The 21,094-nt window shown below is 41.5% G+C and overlaps 1 protein-coding gene across 1 annotated transcript in view; it reads left to right on the top strand.

The window, feature by feature from the left end:
- Positions 1-21,094, top strand: part of PLXND1 (plexin D1) — a 193,069-nt gene that overhangs the window by 108,110 nt on the left and 63,865 nt on the right. Inside the window, exons 20-22 of the mRNA XM_063291644.1 lie at positions 10,688-10,802; positions 19,845-19,952; positions 20,748-20,860. Of these exons, the coding sequence (XP_063147714.1) occupies positions 10,688-10,802; positions 19,845-19,952; positions 20,748-20,860 (336 nt within the window). The remainder of the gene's footprint in view (positions 1-10,687; positions 10,803-19,844; positions 19,953-20,747; positions 20,861-21,094) is intronic.

The raw sequence follows: 21,094 nt of genomic DNA, 5'->3' as shown, positions 1-21,094 counted from the left end.
TATCTTTTTTTCAATATTTGTACATCTTGTTAGAAAGGACCATATAAATTAATTTAAATTAATTTAAATAAATCTTAAAATTTACGGGTACTTCAAAAAAACCTACCATATATACTCACGGATAAGCCCATCTGCGAATAAGCTGAACCCAACTTCAGGGGTGTATTTTGGCACCTAAAATTCTTGGCTTATCCACGAGTATGTAGAGTAATAAGTAAATAATTAGAAGGAATACGGGTGGACTGCAGTTGGAAATACAGATGAAGTTTTGACTTCTGTACAGTTTTGCCCCCATTTCCCCATGGGTTATGAATGACAGTAGTTCCCACATATGGAAGAAACCAAAGTACTGTAGGTGTACTTGGGGGTATCACTGGGGTGAAGATTAAATCTGCTCCGTAACCACTCTGCTCTTACTACCTGGAATGAAAGGCCATGTGATTCAGGCTTAAACCCCCTGAGTTTCTCTTTGCCACTCTAAAATATAATGCTTAACTGTTACCTAACATTTATAAGAGGTAAGAAGAGAGGGAGAAGTAGGTAATTCAGAAAGAAAGATAAGAAAAAAGGAAATTTCTTTGCATGCCATCTGTAACAGAAAGCCTCTAATAAAAGACCAGTAAGATCTTATCAAGGTAACTTTGGGGGGGAGACAGCGGGCCTTATAGTCCTAAGCCCCTTACTGAAAGCCTTTAGATGGGAAACCCCTTAGATGGGGAAGTAGTCTAGAGTGTGGGTGAGGGTCATCCCCCAACCTGCCCAGAGACAGCAGGCAGCTAAGAGGGTCCCTCCAGTGTGTGTGTGGTACTCCCCTCCGAGGGTGAGAGATTCGGGGGGGGGGGTTCCAGAGTTGTGTGCCTATGTATGAGAGTGTGAGAGAGTGTCTATCCCCTGTGTGAGAGACCGGGGGGGGGGGGACAGGAATGGGTGGGTGCTCCCCATCGACCAGTGAGAGAGGCTGAGGGGGGCACAGGGAGGGTGTGCGGAGCTTTGGCTAGACTCCCGCAGCGCCGAGAGCGTGAGCTGGTGCGCTGTGGGGCCAGCCATTGCCTGGTTGTTGATTGGCTGTTGAGGATGTGTGAGTGGAGGAGGAGATCCTTATTTCCATCCAGGGTTTCTGGAGGTCTGGGAGTGGAGGCAACCAGGCCTGGAAATTCTGGGGGGCATAGGGTGGGGTGTACCATCGAGGTGACAGGTCAGGGATGTTATGACGGGAACTGGAGGGCGGGCCATCTTCGGGGAAGACGCCCCTGGTGTCTGCTACCGGTGGTGTGTTCCGGCCCTCCGAGTTCAGACCCAGGCCCTGGACAGCAGATCCTTGAGGGCCCTGGTCTCCGGCTGCTGCTGCTTAACACCAGATCAGTTAACAAACAAAGCCCCCCTCATATGCGATTTGATCGCAGAGGAGGGGGCAGACCTGGCGTATATCACCGAGACCTTGCTGGGCTCAGAAGGGGGGGTAGCCCTCTCGGAAATGTGCCCAGCTGGGTTTTGGGTGTGGCACCAGCCGAGATACCAGGGTAGGGGAGGATGGGTGGCTGTTGTCATCCGAGAGTCTCTGGTGGCCTTCAGGGGCCCTGCCCCACAAGTGGCCGGGTGTGAGACCCTGTTCTTCAAGTTGGGTTCCCGAGAACAGTTGGGAGTACTGCTACTGTACCAGCCTCCCTACTGCATAGCAACCTCCCTGCCTGAGCTGCTGGAGGTCGTCTCGGGTCTGGTGGTGGAGTTCCCCAGACTTATGATTCTGGGGGACTTCAATCTGCCTTCCCTGGGGCGTACCTCAGAGGCAGCTTGGGAGTTCATGGCTACCATGGCAGCCATGGGCCTGTCCCAGATTATCCGGGACCCGACTTGAGACAGTGGTCTCACTCCGGACTTGGTTTTCTTGTCGGAGCAGTGGCAATGTAATCTGAGGGGAGAGCTGCATCTATCCCCATTGTCATGGTCAGATCATGCCCTGGTGGCCCTGAGATTCTCCTATGCCACCCGCCTCTGCAGGGAGGCAGGACCCATTCGGTTAGTCCGCCCTGGCGACTGATGGACCCAGTGAGGTTTCAGAGGGAGCTGGGGGTTGTACCCAAGGATCTGCTGCACAGTCCAGCGGAGGCCCTGGCTGCTGCCTGGAATAGGGAGGTGGCTGGGCCTTGGACAGGATCGCGCCTGTGCAGCCTCTCCTGCCTCATCCAACCCAACACTCCCCGTGGGTTACGGAGGAGCTGAGGGTTTTGAAGAGGCTTAAGAGATGCCTAGAGCACTGCTGGAGGAAGACAAAGACTGAATCTGACCAAACACAAGCTAGAGCTGCTATTAAGGCCTACCTTGTGGCGGTAAGAGCAGCGAAATGGCAGTATTTCTCTGCTCTTATTGCATCCGCAGATTGCCATCCGACAGCCCTGTTTAAGATCACACGTACCCTTTTGGGGAAGGTGGGCCTAGTGACCCACCTACAGGGCCGTGGGGAAGAGTATTCTGAGCATCTGCAGGATAAAATCACTCGGATCCGGTCTAAGTTGGACTCCATGTGTGAAGCAGGGACTGTGGAGATGCCGAGGGAACGTTTTAGCCTTGTTATCTGGGAGCAGTTTGATCCTGTTGGACCCGAGGAAGTGGACAGGATCCTCCAGATTGTGAATGCCACCACCTGTCACTTAGATCCATGCCCCTCCTGGCTGGTGAAGGCAGCTCGGGAGGTGACGTGTGGTTGGGTCCAAGCGATGGTAAATACATCCTTGAGTGAGGGGGTGTTCCCGGTTGCCTTTAAAGAGGCACTGGTGCACCCCCTCCTCAAGAAGCCATCGCTGGACCCAATTGTGCTGGACATTTTTTGTCCAGTCTCCCACCTCCCCTTTTTAGGGAAGGAGGTTGAGAAGGTGGTGGCATTGCAACTCCAGAGGGTCCTGGATGAAACGGATTGTCTGGATCCCTTTCAGTCGGGTTTCAGGCCAGGATATGGGACAGAAACTGCATTGGTCGCACTTATGGATGATCTCTGGCGGGAGCAGGATGGAGGCAGTGCATCCATCCTTGCTCTCCTTGACCTCTCAGCGGCTTTCGATACCATCGACCATGGTATCCTTTTGGGACGGCTCAGGGAGTTGCGGGTGGGCGGCATAGTTCTGCACTGGTTCACCTCCTTCCTCCAGGGCCGGTCCCAGTCGGTGGTGATAGGAGAGATCCGACCCTCGACCCCTCCATTGTGGGGTGCTGCAGGGTTCGGTTCTCTCTCCTCTCTTATTTAACATCTACATGAAACCACTGGGTGAGATCATCCATCACCACGGGATGAGGTATCATCAGTATGCTGATGATACCCAATTATACATCTCCATCCCAGGTGAGGTAAGTCATGCTGTGACTGCCCTTTCTCAGTGCCTGGGGGCTGTGGGGTCTGGATGGGGAACAACAGGCTTCAACTGAACCCTGGTAAGACGGAGTGGCTGTGGGAAGATGTTCTGGGAAGTTGTCATCCTTAGTTCTGGATGGGGTTGCACTGCCCCAGACAGACTCAGTGTGTAATCTGGCGGTTCTCCTGGACTCATGACTCCTGCTCGAAGTCGTGGCCAGGAGGGCTTTTGTGCAACTTCGGGTTGTGCACCAGTTATGCCCGTTCCTGGAATGAGAAGCCCTCCGAACACTCACTCATGCCCTGGTCATCTCCCATATAGACTACTGCAATGCGCTCTACATGGGGCTACCCTTGAAGAGTATCTGGAAGCTTCAGCTGGTCCAGAATGCAGCTGCGCGGGCTATTTTTGGTGCCCCTAGGTCGACACATATAACACCATTGCTGCGCGAGCTGCACTGGGTGCCAGTTTGCTTCTGGGTCCAATTCAAGGTGTTGGTTATCACCTTTAAAGCCCTACATGGCATGGGTCCAGGTTACCTGAGGGACCGTCTCATCCCCATTACATCGGCCCTCCCCACCCGATCATCCTGAGAGGGCATATTACAGACCCCGTCCATAAGAGAATTTCATCTGGCGGGGTCCAGGAAACGGGCCTTCTCTGTAGTGGCCCCCACCCTCTGGAACATCTTGCCCCTGGAGGTGAGGCAGGCCCCTTCACTCCTGACCTTCCGGAAGGCCCCGAAGACCTGGTTCTGCTGTCTCGCCTGGGGCGGGAAAGTGAATAACCGTTCTTGGGGGTGGCTCGCACCCTAGAGTCCCTCCCACCATCCTGGATTTTATACCTTTCTTGGATTCTATATTTATTTACTGTATTTTATAATAATTGTTTTTATGAGATTTTAATGTTTATATTTGGAGCCTGATTTTATTGTAAACCGACCAGAGTCCCTCTTTTGGGGGAGATGGGCAGTGGCTAAATTTGAATAATAAATAAATAAATAACTGGTTCTATCCAAAATAAATAATGGAATGGAATAATTAAAAATCACATCCTTGACTGACATTCTTGTTCCTGCTCTGAACACACACACACACACTCACACACATACTTACACATAGACTGCAAGAAACCGTTGCCCTTAGTAAGTAGTACTTTCAAGAATTGTCAGGACTAGCTTTTCAGGGTCAGATTGCATGTGACATTAATTCTGGCATTAGGATGTTTAACTTTATTTAACAACAGATGCTCCTTCCCAACTTTGGTGGTGACCCTAACTTATGGGGAGGAGAGGTTTAACCATTCTTTTTTCTATTACAATCCTGAATAACCCCCACCATTATGGTTATGAGGCTTTGAAGAAGGGATGAATGTTCATTGGGATTAAGATGGGCAAGGAAAAGTTTGAATCATATCCTAGTAAAAATGATGGACCCTGAACCTGTTAAATACATTTCTAAACTTAAAGCTTCCAAGAATACACCTAACATACTGTGTAATTTAAATTACAATGTATTTTCAGCACCCAGTGCTCTGCTTATCAGCACTTATCAGCTGAATGGAAGTGGTTGCATTCCTCTCAGAAAAGCAGGATTCTAGGCGCTGCTTTCTCATGCTGGAATATTTTCCCCTTGTGTACAAGCTTTCTTCAGTATGATGATTTTCATTGTGGTTTTATGAGTCTTCCTTTATTTCCGGGCTGCATCACTAAGTCTTTCCTTATTTCATGCTTTTCATACAGCCTTGGCTTCTTGGGAGTGACAGATGGAGACTTATCTCCAAGGCCTGACAGTATACTGTATAGCTTTTTTCTGTTTGCTCACTCCAAATTCCAGTTGCCCCTTTTTTCAGTAGATGTATTCATATGAAATTGGCAGGAATATTTTGTTTTCATTGAAAGAGAAGAAACCCATTAGGACAAAATCATCCTGTGAAGTGCAACATTTCATAAATATAAGATGGAAACTAAACCAATGCATCTGAGAAAAAAAAAATTCTCATTTTGGGGTCTTTAAATATTGAATTCCATTGCCAAAGCAAGACAGACACAGAAATAGTAGCACTATGAATTTCCTGTTACTTTGCTAAGAAAACTACAAAATAAGAAAATCAAATGTTAATCATAACAAGGGAGATAAGATTTGTGACTGCGTGAGAAGCATATATGTAATTCCGTGTACAATCTGTTCAACTGAAAAGTAGACAGTCTATGTCACTTTAGCAATTTATCCAACCTCAGACTAATCACATCACATCAGTTGTGTATATTAATCCACTTGAGAAATATGGGTGTTTTTTCAAACATTTGGCATATTATACTATGACCCAGAATGGCAACAGCTAAGTTGCATTGCTGAGCCCTGATTCTGTAGTATCAAAATTGTTCAGGTCATCATTTAGATGACATAACATAATGTTCCTTTTCTTCTCCTTTGCAGGCTTCCATTGACATCTAGTACAAACTCCGTATCATTCCTTCCAAGGTCTTCATTGCCTTTCTCTCTCATGTTCGCGAAAGGCCCTATCTAACATAGTTAGCCAAGCCACAGGATTTCTTTTTTCTCATTTATTTCTCTCCCTGCTTGGAACCCTTTTCTTAGAAGTCCATGTCAAATCTCTGCTTAAAAGCTGTCCTTTGCATGAATCCATTAGCTTCCTTCCACAAAGCAAGGTAGAAGCTATTAGTGCTGAAGTAGAAAGGCTAGCCATCATTTATTTATTTTATTTATTATTCAAATTTAATTACCGCCCATCTTCCCCAAAAGAGGGACTCTGGGCGGTTTACAATAAAATCAAACTACGATCATAAACGTTAAAATCTCATAAAAATCAGACACATTACAATTATTATAAAATGCAATAAATAAATATAAAATCCAAGAGTCTATAGAATTCCAAGCTGGTGGGAGGGACTCTAGGGTGCAAGCCACCCCCAAGAATGACTACCCACTTCCCCGCCCCAGGCGAGATGGCAGAACCAGGTCTTCAGGGCCTTATTATCATGGCTAATAATAAGGAATACTGGGAGTGTGACTCAGCACTATCTGGAAGCCATGGATTCTCCATTTCAGCTGGATGTTAGCACACTTTTAAAAGTCTGTACTTGGTACTTGCAACTATTTATGAGAATAAGCAGCCATTTGAGTTTTAATCCAAATCAGACCTGTCTAATGCTGGGAAGTGTTAACCCATTCCTCTGCAATAAATTTTCTAATCAAAATCTTCCCCTTTTCCCAGCTGCTATTTTCCTCTGATTTGTTTTTTGCTGTCGGTAATATCTTAGGGAACAAATTACAGTTGTAAAGGATTTTTGGCAGGAAATTAGGTAGGAAGGAAAGGGTTATCCCTTCTGTGTGCATTACAGTTGTGGACCAGATTGGGAGGCTGTACAGTTGCTTTAAAAAGCAAACTTAATATAGCATGTTGTCAAACCCTCAGTTTTTACCTCTGATATATAAAGTATATCATAGTGCTATATCAGTGTGAAAATGATTTGGAATAAGTGGTTTACATCTTCTGTCAGTACAACACCTCTCTGCTGTTCACTTAAATGGCCCTCTTATTTTTTCACACTTCTGCACAAGTCTGAAAAAGTGTGCAACTGCTTTAAGGAGTCAGTTCTTTGAAATTAATGCAATTCAGGCCGAAACCTGGAAAGAGAGGGGCTGCTTTAAAGAATAGCAATGAGGTATGGTGCTTAGGTGTATGCAGTGCAAGGTCCAAATAATTTTAGAATTCACAGCTCTACTACTATTCATACTGTATGTTACATATGAATACTCACCGTTTACTATTTTAGTTTTTCCCCATCTTTCTTTTATCTTTTTTTATTTCTTCCCTTCATCTTACAATCAAAACTCTGCACTGCAATTTTCTTAAATAAAGCATGTGAAAACTGCCAAGATTCTGCTTTTGTTGGCTGCCATATTCCCTCTATTGTAATAGGCTGGAATATTCTGCCAAAGTTTTTAAAAGCTATGAATAAAGGTACATGTTTTCCTTATTTAATTAGCTGGGAAGGTGGAAAGTTCATTTTATTAGATGTTACGATACACATTGCTTTTTCAATTCCAAATCTGGAGTCTGAAAACCAAATTGTGAATTCTCCATTTAACTGTAAAAATAATAAAAAAAACACAGTAACCTGACATACTTTCTTTCGGCAGGTGCATTTTAAGGTACACTGTATCTGTCAGTATTAAGTGATTCCTATTTAATTTCTAAAGAATTAAATATGTTGGGGGGGGGGGCTAAAAGCCTAGCTTCTTGAAGAGTGATAGGAGACATCCCACCTATACAGGATAAAAGAGAGTTAAAGATGTATTTGCTTTTTAGCATGTTAAACCACTGCAATCTTGCTACTTGACAGTTTACAAGGGAAAAATCCATAATTAATAATGTAATAGTAAAACAAGCGTAACAAAGATATTAAATTATGTTAAAACTGGAGCCCATAAACAATTCTCTGGTGCTACTTTAACTAATTAAAAAGTGTTCCAGACAAGCTGCATTTTAACGTGCTTCAGAAAGGCCAACAGAGTCAGAGCAAGCCTAATCTCTAGTGGTGAAGTATTCCACAGCAGGGTCCCATAATGGAGAAGCATCTTCTCCTAGCCTTGGGCCCTTGATCTCCCAATAGCGAGGGAATAACAGCAGGTTTTTACAGATTGGACAGGTAGATTCTCACTGAAGGAGGCAGTCCTGCAGGTGCTTTGGCACCAATCCAGAGAGAGAGAGATTTTGCTCTTAGTGGAATTACTGACAATTTTTAATTGTCTGTATCAGGATTCTGCAGTTTAGTAGTCTCCACCAAGGTTTTGTAGATTCAAACAAATTAATTTGCATTTGATTCCTTATTCACAAGAAACTGTTATAGAACATTTATTATCCAAATCACTTTATTTCTATAAGGAAGTGTAACCCAAGTTTCCATAACTAAAATACACATATTCTTAATTGCTTTATTTTTGCACAGCACTTGAGATATTTGAATAAATCAGTTTTTTCACCTCAGCCTTCCTCTGGACATGGGTTAGACCATTTGGTATGCAGAAGTGGCCAACAGTGAGTTACTTTTCACTGTGTCAGTGAGAAACCAGATAAAAACATATCTGGCCAGTATAAGCACAAGGGACAGATGAAAAAAAGAGGGTATCAAAAGTCTGTTAGGTGGGGTGGGATGAAAAACTAAACATTAGCATTTTTTAAATTTTGGCTTTATAACTAATTATTAATTGCAGTTGGAGTTCTTGGATCTTCTTACAAGCCATCTGTGTGGCTCCATTCTTGCCTTTATCTGAATCCCAATGCTTGCTGGAAATTATTATACTGGAAATTATTAGACATAGTTTCCTTGTCACCTATTTCTCATATTCTTCTGCCCTTTAACTACCAGCTTCATAATTAGGTGCAAATTGTTTAATTTCTTTGGTGTTCTTTTTTTTTTTGAATTTCCAACCCATTTTACCAACCTAACATAGTTAATCAAAAGGTATCTTTGATCAAAACTGTTCTAAAACTGCATGAAGAATGAGATAGATACAATATTGTGCCCTACAGCATGGATCTTCTGAACCGTTTGTGGGGGTTGGGAGTTGGGAGGCACTGTGTTACAGTGGTTCACATCCTTTCTCAGCAGGTGGTTCTAGTCGGTGTTGACAGGAGGGAAGAGATAGCACCCACGGGTCCTCACAAGTAGGGTGACTCAGGGTTCAACACTCTCCCTTCTTCTGTTTAACAAATTTCAGGAAACTACTTGGTGAGGTCATCCATCGGTTCGGGGTTTACATGTCAATTTTACATCTCAACCCTGGGCTGCGCAAGTGAAGCTATTGAGGTACTGACTCAGCATCTGGCGGCTGTTCAGATCTGGATAGGAAAGAATAGACTTCAGTTCAATCCTGACCAGAGTGGCTGTGGTAGTTTGGCCCCCCGGGGTTCAGGACATTTCCACCATTAGTCTTGAATGGGGTTGCACTTCCCCCTTCAAGAGTCATGCTTTGGGAATCCTCCTGGACTTGCAGCTACTGCTCAAAGAGCAGGTGGCAGCTGTGACCCAGGACGGCCTTTGCACAGGTACCCTTCCTCAACCAAGAGGCCCTTCAGAAGGTCACTCACACTCTGGTCACCTCACAACTGGACTACTGCAATGAACTCCACATGAGGCTTGAAGACCATCCAGACACTACAGCTGGTTCAAAATGTAGTGGCTTAAGCAGTAATGGGCACTCCTTGTTGTGCCCATGTGTCAGCACTGCTACCTGAGCAGCACTGGCTACCAGTTGGCTTCTGGTGCAATTCAAGGTGCTGGTTACTTTTAAAGCCCTTCATGGCATAGAGCCTGGTTGTCTGAGGGACCACCAATCTCCCATTGTTTCTGTCTTCCCAGTATATTCAGGCAGAGTGGGTGTGCTCTAGGTCCCCTCAATTAAACATTGTCATCTTGGGGGACGAAGAAGTGTGTCTTCTCTGTACAGTCCCTGCCCTCTGGAACAGCATCTCCCCAGAGATATGGACAGCATCCATTCTCCCATTTCTCTTTCCGAAAAGTCCTTAAAGTATGGCTTTGGTCCAAGGCCTGAAGTTAATATTTGGCAGGGAGGTATTTTATACTACAGTAGCTGTTTTAGTTCAGGCTATCTTGTTTTGCTTATGTTTTTAATAGTTTTAACTTTGCATTAGATTTTGTAAGCCACCCAGTGTCTATTAAAGTGGGCAGCATAACATTCAACAAATTAAATAATAAATTTAAAAATCATTAATAATAATGATTATTATTTTAACTTGAAAATGCTATAATAAATGTTAAGCAAATTAAAATTTGCTACAAGTAAGTAAGTTACTTTACCGTTATCTCATATTCATATTTGGGGTGCAGACAGTTCCTGAAAGTGTACTTATATTTTTAAAAATAAATATAATCAACAGAAAAAAATAAAATCTAAGGAAGTTGTCATACTTCCTGCAAGGATTCTTTGCGGAACAGGAATATTAACTTTAATATTTTAGTTTAAATCCTAATAGTATTATCCTGTAACCTCTGTGCAGCTGTTTCCATTTTCTGCCATTCTGTCTGAGGATCATTATTCCCAGACTCATTATTCTTTGTACACGTGCACATACACAGACCTGTGATAACAGTCAACAGATCTGGTAATGCTAATCAAAATAAGTCTTGCTATTAAATTACACTATTGTGATTCATTTATTATTGCAAAATTAGAAACTATATAATTTGCTAAGTTCATTCATGTCAAGCTCCTCTCCCTTGAAATGTGACTCCTTTATTTCTTCTTTCTTTTCATTAAATAACTGGGCAATAGCTTCTTTCTGTTCTTTCTTAGATCCAAGTTGGGAAATTCAATCAAACAATTGCTATGTTGCATCTTGGAGGAAGTGAAACAGCTATCACAGTTTCAATAGTCATCTGTAGCATCTTACTTCTGTTCTCAATTGTAGGTAAGAAACAATTCTGACTCCAAGTGTGTTAAGCATGCATTTTGAACACACTAAATTGTTTATATCTGTAAAATAATGTATTTACTTTAATAGGAGATTGGGTGGGCAACATTTATGTGATGACCACTTTTTTTCAATAATTATTTTGGGATTTAAGGATTTTAAAAATATGTTTAGGGTGAGCAGGACCCAACTTTCTGGATTTCTCCATTTCAGTATGGAAGTCTCCAGTTTTTTCCCCTTTTCTAGTCTGATAAGCCCAGAATCATGATTAAACCTGGCAGGAAATCAAACTATTAATGTTTGCCAATTATATTGGGGCTCTGGAACTTGCAGAAAATAAGCCTGTGGACTGCATGTAGAATATCAACTGTCTACCCCTATACAAGTTTAAATCAAATACAAATATTTCAATATAATCTGCATCCATATTTACTGTGGAAGTGGTAAATCCATATTTACCAACCTGAGAAACATGAAAAATGAATTATAATACTCCATACATTTCTGTCCTTGAAAACCATCCTTGGTTCTACCATGTCCATTCATCACTTCATACAATGCCTTTTGTTTTTTAAGTTTCTCAATATTTTCTTTTTGAGAATCTTATCAAATCCACCTAACCATGATTTTCCCAGTCTCCCATTTCCTTTTTACCCATTCACTCTTCTTTTATATATTTGTTTTACAGTATGATCTTCATTCTTTCTGTATGACCAGACCACCTTAACACTGGTCTCTCGCTGTTTATTCATTCCATATTTATTCAACACCCATTCATTCTTGACTCTTCTCCTTTTACCACACACATTTCCTAAGTATCCCGTTCTCATTATATTCAACTTGTGTGTTTCTTCTGACATATCCAGTTCTAATTTCCATATAACAAAGTGAATAGGACCACACTCTGATACACTACCATTTGTACTTATTTTGGTAAATAATTCATTTCTCAGAATATGTCACATATTACCTACCACCTTTCTACTGTAATTTGCACGTCTTAATATTTCTCCAACCGTTTCCCATCTTTAGTAAAGGCCAAGCTACACAAATTCATTTATTTTCACACATGCATTATTTCTATCATATATCACTCTTACTACATTCAACAACCAAGCTTCAATCATGGAAAAAAATCATTATTAATCAAGCCTCTTTGCTTTATCATATGCTTTCTCTATGTCAACAACATACAATAAACTACCATTCGTACATCTCTGCAGAAGATGTATGAATTCTACACTTCCCAAATTTTCCTCATCTTCATGTTTTAGTCAGGATTCTACTAGATGCCTTCTTAGGCACGCTTAATAAATTAATCCTCCTGTATCTTCTGAATTTATATCTGCATCATTACCATTTTTTAACATTCTCACAGCATATGATTTCATTTTTATCCATTTTTCTTCGTTACTAATATTCCATTCATTCCACTCATCAATATATCATTATTATTCAGGTTTTGTTGTTTATTCATTCAGTCGCTTCCAACTCTTCGTGACTTCATGGACCAGCCCACGCCAGAGCTTCCTGTTGGTCATCACCATCCCCAGCTCCCCCCAAGGTCGAGTCCGTCACTTCTAGAATATCATCCATCCATCTTGCCCTTGGTTGACCCCTCTTCCTTTTGCCTTCAACTCTCCCTAGCATCAGCATCTTCTCCAGGGTATCCTGTCTTCTCAATATGTGGCCAGAGTACTTCAGTTTTGCCTTTAATATCGTTCCCTCAAGTGAGCAGTCTGGCTTTATTTCCTGGAGGATGGACTGGTTTGATCTTCTTGCAGTCCAAGGCACTCTCAGAATTTTCCTCCAACACCACAGTTCAAAAGCATCTATCTTCCTTCTCTCAGCCTTCCCTATGGTCCAGCTCTCGCAGCCATATGTTACTATGGGGAATACCATTGCTTTAACTATGCGGACCTTTGTTGTCAGTGTGATGTCTCTGCTCTTAACTATTTTATCAAGATTTGTCATTGGTCTCCTCCCAAGAATTAAATGTCTTCTGATTTCCTGGCTGCAGTCAGCGTCTGCAGTAATCTTTGCGCCTAGGAATACAAAGTCTGTTACCTCCTCTACATTTTCTCCCTCTATTTGCCAGTTATCAATCAAGCTGGTTGCCATAATATTGGTTTTTTTGAGATTTAACTGCAACCCAGCTTTTGCACTTTCTTCTTTCACCTTCAACATAAAGCTCCTCAGTTCCTCCTCACTTTCAGCCATCACAGTGGTATCTGAGATTGTTAATGTTTCTTCCAGCGATTTTAACCCCAACCTTGGATTCATCAAGCCCAGCATGTCGCATGATGTGTTCTGCATACAAGTTGAATAGGCAGGGTGAGAGTATAGAACCCGGCCGCACTCCTTTCCCAATCTTAAACCAGTCCGTTGTTCCATGGTCTGTTCTTATCGTTGCCACTTGGTCGTTACATAGATTCCTCAGTAGGCAGACAAGATGACTTGGTATCCCCATACCACTAAGAACTTGCCATAATTTCTTATGATCCACACAGTCAAAGGCTTTAGAATAGTCAATAAAACAGAAATAAATGTTTTTCTGAAACTCCCTGGCTTTTTCCATTATCCAGCAGATATTGGCAATTTGGTCCCTAGTTCCTCTGCCTTTTCTAAACCCAGCTTGTACATCTGGCAATTCTCGCTCCATGAATTGCTGAAGTCTACCTTGCAGGATCTTGAGCATTACCTTACTGGCATGTGAAATGAGTGCCACTGTTCGATAGTTTGAACATTCTTTAGTGTTCCCCTTTTTTGGTATGGGGATATAAGTTGATTTTTTCCAATCTGATGGCCATTCTTGTGTTTTCCAAATTTGCTGGCATATAGCATGCATTACCTTGACAGCATCATCTTGCAAGTTTTTGAACAGTTCAGCTGGGATGCCGTCGTCTCCTGCTGCCTTGTTATTAGCAATGCTTCTTAAGGCCCATTCAACCTCACTCTTCAGGATGTCTGGCTCTAGCTCACTGAGATTTAAATGTTTTAAGTGGATCAGATTGGTTTTCAGTAACTCTTTACATATATAAAATGCACAAATACATTTAATACGACCGCTGTTATACAGTTATGATTTCTAGTTGTTTTAATTTAATTATACACCATTAATATTATCTTTGTTTATTCAGTTTATACCTTGCTGTTCTGCCCTGAGAGCCAAAGCTATTCATAGAACTTAAAGAAATTTGTTAAGCAAATATAAATACAATTTATTCTTTATTGTATTTTCACTAAATAATAATCTGCTCATCAAACTGATGTATAAATTTCTCATTTCATTGGTTTTAGTCATTCATTCTGGGCATAAATTTGTCCTGTATGTTGCTATGTGCTGTTATATTCTGCCAAGTTTTTGCAGGCTCCATCTTAATGAGCCTGATTATAATGTCTAATTTTTTTCTGTGCCAAAATAGTTAATATTGTGCCAAAATTAATAAAAAGATAGGTTGTGTTCTGAGAGATTTTATTTGATGTTCACAGTCATTAGATCAATGTACATATAGCATAAAGTGTATCAGCTCTAGACTCACATACTCTGGTCTTTTCCTCGATGCAGTGAGATGACAGTAAATATTAGCTTCCACTGTCATATACTGATTGTTTTTTTTATGTTTTAATCAGAAATTGCATTTAACATTCACCAGGAAATTCCAAGTCCATAGGCAAGGTGGAAAAGTTAAAAATATCTCAGAAGAAAGCAGTGCTTCTGTGTTGATGCATATAAACAACATGGATGTATACAAATAGTAACCAGGAGTCAGACTTGACTCAAGGGAGTCTATATGTACCTTATATTCTCTTTAAGTAAGCTGGTATCCTTAACTGTTGTTTGCAACTAGTGTTTGTTTCAGTACGCCAGACCTAACTGTTTGTCTTGATTCTGAAAGACCAGTCACAATTAGTTGAAAATGGTAGCAGAAGCTTCCATTCTCCATTTCATGGCCACACAGAGAAGAAGGGAAGAAGCAGCGATTGTTGTTGTTGTTTATTCATTTAGTCGCTTCCGACTCTTCGTGACTTCATGGACCAGCCCACGCCAGAGCTTCCTGTCGGTCGTCAACACCCCCAGCTCCCCCAGGGACGGGTCCGTCACCTCTAGAATATCATCAATCCATCTTGCCCTTGGTCGGCCCCTCTTCCTTTTGCCTTCCACTCTCCCTAGCATCAGCATCTTCTCCAGGGTGTCCTGTCTTCTCATTATGTGGCCAAAGTATTTCAGTTTTGCCTTTAATATCATTCCCTCAAGTGAGCAGTCTGGCTTTATTTCCTGGAGGATGGACTGGTTTGATCTTCTGGCAGTCCAAGGCACTCTCAGAATTTTCCTCCAACACCACAGTTCAAAAGCATCGATCTTCCTTCGCTCAGCCTTCCTTATGGTCCAGCTCTCGCAGCCATATGTTACTACAGGGAACACCATTGCTTTAACTATGCGGGCCTTTGTTGTCAGTGTGATGTCTCTGCTCTTAACTATTTTATCGAGATTTGTCATTGCTCTTCCCCCCCGGATTAAGCGTCTTCTGATTTCCTGACTCCAGTCAGCATCTGCAGTAATCTTTGCACCTAGGAATACAAAGTCTTTCACTGCTTCTACATTTTCTCCCTCTATTTGCCAGTTATCAATCAAGCTGGTTGCCATAATCTTGGTTTTTTTGAGGTTTAGCTGCAAACCAGCTTTTGCACTTTCTTCTTTCACCTTCAACATAAGACTCCTCAGTTCCTCTTCACTTTCAGCCATCAAAGTGGTATCATCTGCATATCTGAGATTGTTAATGTTTCGTCCAGAGATTTTAACTCCAGCGTTGGATTCCTCAAGCCCAGCTTGTCGCATGATGTGTTCTGTATACAAGTTGAATAGGTAGGGTGAGAGTATACAGCCCTGCCGTACTCCTTTCCCAATCTTAAACCAGTCCGTTGTTCCGTGGTCTGTTCTTACTGTTGCTACTTGGTCGTTATACAGATTCTTCAGGAGGCATACAAGATGACTTGGTATCCCCATACCACTAAGAACTTGCCACAATTTGTTATGGTCCACACAGTCAAAGGCTTTAGAATAGTCAATAAAACAGAAATAGATGTTTTTCTGAAACTCCCTGGCTTTTTCCATTATCCATCGGATATTGGCAATTTGGTCTCTAGTTCCTCTGCCTTTTCTAAACCCAGCTTGTACATCTGGCAATTCTCGCTCCATGAACTGCTGAAGTCTACCTTGCAGGATCTTGAGCATTACCTTACTGGCATGTGAAATGAGTGCCACTGTTCGATAGTTTGAACATTCTTTAGTGTTTCCCTTTTTTGGTATGGGGATATAAGTTGATTTTTTCCAATCTGATGGCCATTCTTGTGTTTTCCAAATTTGCTGGCATATAGCATGCATTACCTTGACAGCATCATCTTGCAAGATTTTGAACAGTTCAGCTGGGATGCTGTCGTCTCCTGCTGCCTTGTTATTAGCAATGCTTCTTAAGGCCCACTCAACCTCACTCTTCAGGATGTCTGGCTCTAGCTCACTGACCACACCGTCAAAGCTATTCCCGATATTGTTATCCTTCCTATACAGGTCTTCTGTATATTCTTGCCACCTTTTCTTGATCTCTTCTTCTTCTGTTAGGTCCTTGCCATCTTTGTTTTTGATCATACCCATTTTTGCCTGGAATTTACCTCCAATGTTTCTAATTTTCTGGAAGAGGTCTCTTGTCCTTCCTATTCCATTGTCTTCTTCCACTTCCGCGCATTGCTTGTTTAAAAATAATTCCTTATCTCTTCTGGCTAACCTCTGGAATTTTGCATTTAATTGGGCATATCTCCCCCTATCACTGTTGCCTTTTGCTTTCCTTCGTTCTTGGGCTACTTCTAGTGTCTCAGCAGACAGCCATTTTGCCTTCTTGGTTTTCTCTTTCTTTGGGATGTATTTTGTTGCCGCCTCCTGAACAATGCTGCCAACTTCTGTCCAGAGTTCTTCCGGGACCCTATCTACTAAGTCCAGTCCCTTAAATCTATTCTTCACCTCCACTGCATATTCCTTAGGAATATTAGTGAGCTCATATCTAGCTGACCTGTGGGTCTTCCCTAATCTCTTGAGTCTGATCCTAAATTGTGCAAGAAGAAGTTCGTGATCTGAACTACAGTCAGCTCCAGGCCTTGTTTTTACTGACTGTACAGATGTCCGCCACCTTTGGCTGCAAAGGATGTAATCAATCTGATTTCGGTGTTGTCCATCTGATGAAGTCCATGTATAAAGCTGTCTCTTAGGTTGTTGGAAGAGAGTGTTTGTTATGCAGAGTGAGTTGTCTTGGCAAAATTCTATCAGCCTATGTCCTGCTTCGTTTTGTTCTCCCAGGCCATACTTACCTGTAATTCGAGGTGTCATTTGACTGCCCACCTTAGCATTCCAGTCTCCTGTGATGAAAATAACATCTCTTTTAGGCGTGTTGTCCAGTAGGTGCTGCAGATCCTCATAGAACTGCTCTACTTCAGCTTCTTCAGCATTTGTGGTTGGGGCGTATATTTGGATCACTGTGATGTTAGATGGCTTGCCCTGAATTCGAATTGAGATCATTCTGTCGTTTTTTGGGTTGTATCCAAGCACTGCTTTAGCCACTTGACTATTAATTATGAAGGCTACTCCATTTCTTCTGTGGTCCTCTTGTCCACAGTAGTAGATCTGGTGGTCATTTGATGTGAAGTGGCCCATTCCAGTCCATTTCAGTTCACTGACGCCCAGAATGTCTATCTTTAATCTTGACATCTCACCAATAACCACATCCAATTTGCCCTGGCTCATAGATCTTACATTCCAGGTTCCAATGGTGTGTTGATCCTTAGAACATCGGATTCGCCGTTCACCACCAGCACCGTCGGCCGCTAGCCGTCCTTTCGGCTTTGAGCTAGCTGCGTCATCACATCTGGGGCTAGTTGAGCTCATCCTCTGTTCCTCCCCAGTAGCATTTTGACCATCTTCCGACCTGGGGGTCTCATCTTCCGATGGTATACCGACATATCTCTGGTTGTACTGATCCATTTAGTTTTCACGGCAAGAATACTGGGGTGGGTTGCCATTACCTTCCCCAGGGATCACATTTAGTCTGACCTCTCTGTCATGACCTTCCCGTCTTGGGTGGCCCTTCACGGTTTAGCTCATGGCATCATTGAGGTGCTCAAGCTCCAGCACCACGACAAGGTAACGATCCTTTGCTGAAGGAAGCAGCGTTACAGGTCTTAAATTTGTACCGGTAATGCTAATCTGGGGAGCATGTATGACTTAAGATGTTGTTGAAATGCAACTGATAGGATCATTCACAGAGCTTGCTAGAGCTGTTGCACATTTTGGTTGAGCAGCATGTAGAGGGCCACATAAGCTGCCTACTTAGCCTATAGCTAAGCTATAGTTTGGCATTATGCTTTTAACCACAATAGCCCATTCTATCTTTGACTGTGTAGAGACTTAATAAAATAAATGCTAACACTTTTTAAGAACACAACTATTTAAGTTGCACTCATTGAGGTAGCTCCTAATTGGTGGAAAATTTTCAGTTTGTTTCTAGGTCCACTTCAAATCTGTAATATGGTTTTTGAATCCCTTCAAGCTTGGGGGAAAGTTCTTGGGAAAAACACCAATTTTCACCTGTGGCTCTTCAGACTTTGAGGTCCTTCCAGAACTTCTCTTAGTTCTTTGTTATCCGATTTGTAGTGGATGACAGTCAAGGAGAGAACTTTTCAGCCCTGGTGACTAGTTTGGAATGTTCTTGCCAAAGATGTTCACTTGGGGTTCAATGTGAGGTCATCTGGTGTTCAGCAAATGCCTTGTTCTCTTCCCAGTCTTTTTAGGGTTTTTTTTAACTTGCTTTCACTTATTTTATTAAAGTTGTAGCATTTAACTTTATTGTAATATTTTCTTTTTTTGGCATTTTTGATATCTAGATAATAAGAAAAGAATCATAAATAAATGAAGATAAATATTTAGTATTTGTAGATGCATGGATTATCCATATACTTCATAACTCAGTTGTTTATGATGTAAATTAAATAGATGATATGCCTAACATTGTTGTCATTCAATCTTTTTGGAATCTTTTTGATCCAACAGACATAGTTTCTCCAGGATTGTCTGTCAGTAACTGCTTCTTGTAAGCTATTGCTTGTGTCATCAGTGATAGTATCTAGCCACCTGCTCTTCTGTCAGCCCTTTTTTTAGTTGTCTTTAATTTTTCCAAGTGTCAGAGTCTTTTCCAGTTACTCCTGCTTTCATACTATGTGCCCAGAATGTTTAAGCTCTAGCTTCATTGCTATACAGTATTACTGTATTTCCAGGGAGCAGTTTAGTATTACTTCATCTAGAGCAGCCTTTCTCAACCTTTTGACCCTGGAGGAACCCTTGAAATATTTTTCAGGCCTCAAGGAACCCCTGCACATTCAGGCTCAAATATAGGCCATAAGTTATAAAATTATTATATTCGTTTCATAGGTAGGCCTGTATATGTGCACTAACAGTGTTCTTAAACTAAAAATAAAGAATGAAACTTATCTCTTTAAGGTGAAGTTACCTGAATTTGAAATATTTTTTTAAATAAATCGTGATCTCCCAGGGAACCCCTAGTGACCTCTCACGAAACCCGAGGGTTCCACAGAATCCTGCTGGAGAATCCCTGATCTAGTAGCTTAACACATAGTGCCATCTAAATGCCATCTACGCCTATATTCCTCTGGTGTCTGGTATTTTTGTAAGGTATCACAGGTGGTGTCTGCTTTTGTAAGGGAACAACTGAACTTCCTAATCCTCTGGAAACATCTTTTGATACACAATTCAAAGGGCTAAATTTCAAACTCTGAAAAGCTCTGATAATTGTTTATCTTTCCAATTGGTTAATGTAGCAGCTGTTCTAACTTCTGGAATAGTAGATTATATTATGTGCCCTTTTTCTTAACAAATAATCATAAAGCCAGTGCTAGTTTAATACAAAATATACCTAACATTCCCTTGTTATTTTGGCTTTGGGGTCCTTTTTCCCCTTTTCCCTTTCTTTATTCCAGCACTGTTTGTGTTTTGCACCAAGAGCCGTCGGGCAGAGCGTTATTGGCAAAAAACTCTGCTGCAGATGGAAGAGATGGAATCCCAGATCCGGGAAGAAATCCGTAAAGGTAAGTATCCATACTTGGGCAGAATGTGGGCAGTCCATTGGCAGCAAAGAACTTTATCTTCTGGAACACTCTAAGGAGAACCTGTGCCCTTGATAATTTAAACTGCAGAAAGTTGATATACATAAAATGCAGAAACATCTGTGACATTGAGTCTTGTGACTCAAATCAGATTTTGGGGGAACTGCAAAATGCAGTTTTCCTTGGGAAGTTTGAAACTGTATTACTTTGAGAGAAGGGAAGCTGAAATTTTACGTACCTAAAATTCCTATTCAGCTAACTATATTTGTGGACTTGAATTTGGATGTTTTGAATGGCTAAGCCACAGCCTAATTGATGAAAGTCGTGAGCTTTAACTGAAGTCTCTTTTATGGATTTAAAGAAATTGAAAACTTTGTTCATTAGCATTATAAATTATAAATCAATGAACAATTAAAAGAATATTTCTTGCTATCTTTAGTAGGGTTTTTCCAGAATAATGTTACTAAAGCCAACACTGGCTATCTTGTGTATGGCCTAAATTTTTGGTTTCTGAATGTGTGAAATTGATATTCTGTAGAATCCACTGATAAAAAAAAGTTCAACTAGCCTGGTATATTTTTGCATACAGAAAACTACAGAAAAGGATATTTCTTAGCCCATTAATCTGCCTAGCATAAATAGATTTTGTTTTGGAGATAATTAACATGAAAATTTTCCCACAGATTAGGTAGAATAACATACTGTTGGTATATTCAGAGCAATTTATACACTGAATGAAAGAGACTTATTCTTCTAATTATGGTTTCCTTCAATTAGGTTTTGCTGAACTTCAGACAGATATGACAGACCTGACCAAAGAGTTAAATCGCAGCCAAGGAATCCCATTCCTTGAATACAAGTACTTTGTGACTCGAACTTTCTTTCCCAAAGTAAGACAAAGTAGCATGCTACTATAATTTATTTATATGGCTTATATGCCACTTTATTTAACTCACTCTGAGCAGCGTACAACTTGCAAATCCATATTTTCATTAAAAGCAGGTTTTAAAACTATAGCTATACGTTGTAAATTGCCATTTTGGGTGGTTTTAAGCTCTGTGTATGTATGCGTGTGTGTTTCAGTTTTTATCGAGCTGTCTGTTTTCAGGGGTGTGAATGCTATA

This window comes from Candoia aspera, chromosome 2 (assembly GCF_035149785.1).
Source record: "Candoia aspera isolate rCanAsp1 chromosome 2, rCanAsp1.hap2, whole genome shotgun sequence".
NCBI lineage: Eukaryota > Metazoa > Chordata > Lepidosauria > Squamata > Boidae > Candoia > Candoia aspera.
The sequence above is the reverse complement of the archived record's forward strand: the minus strand, read 5'-3'. Positions and strand labels throughout refer to the sequence as shown.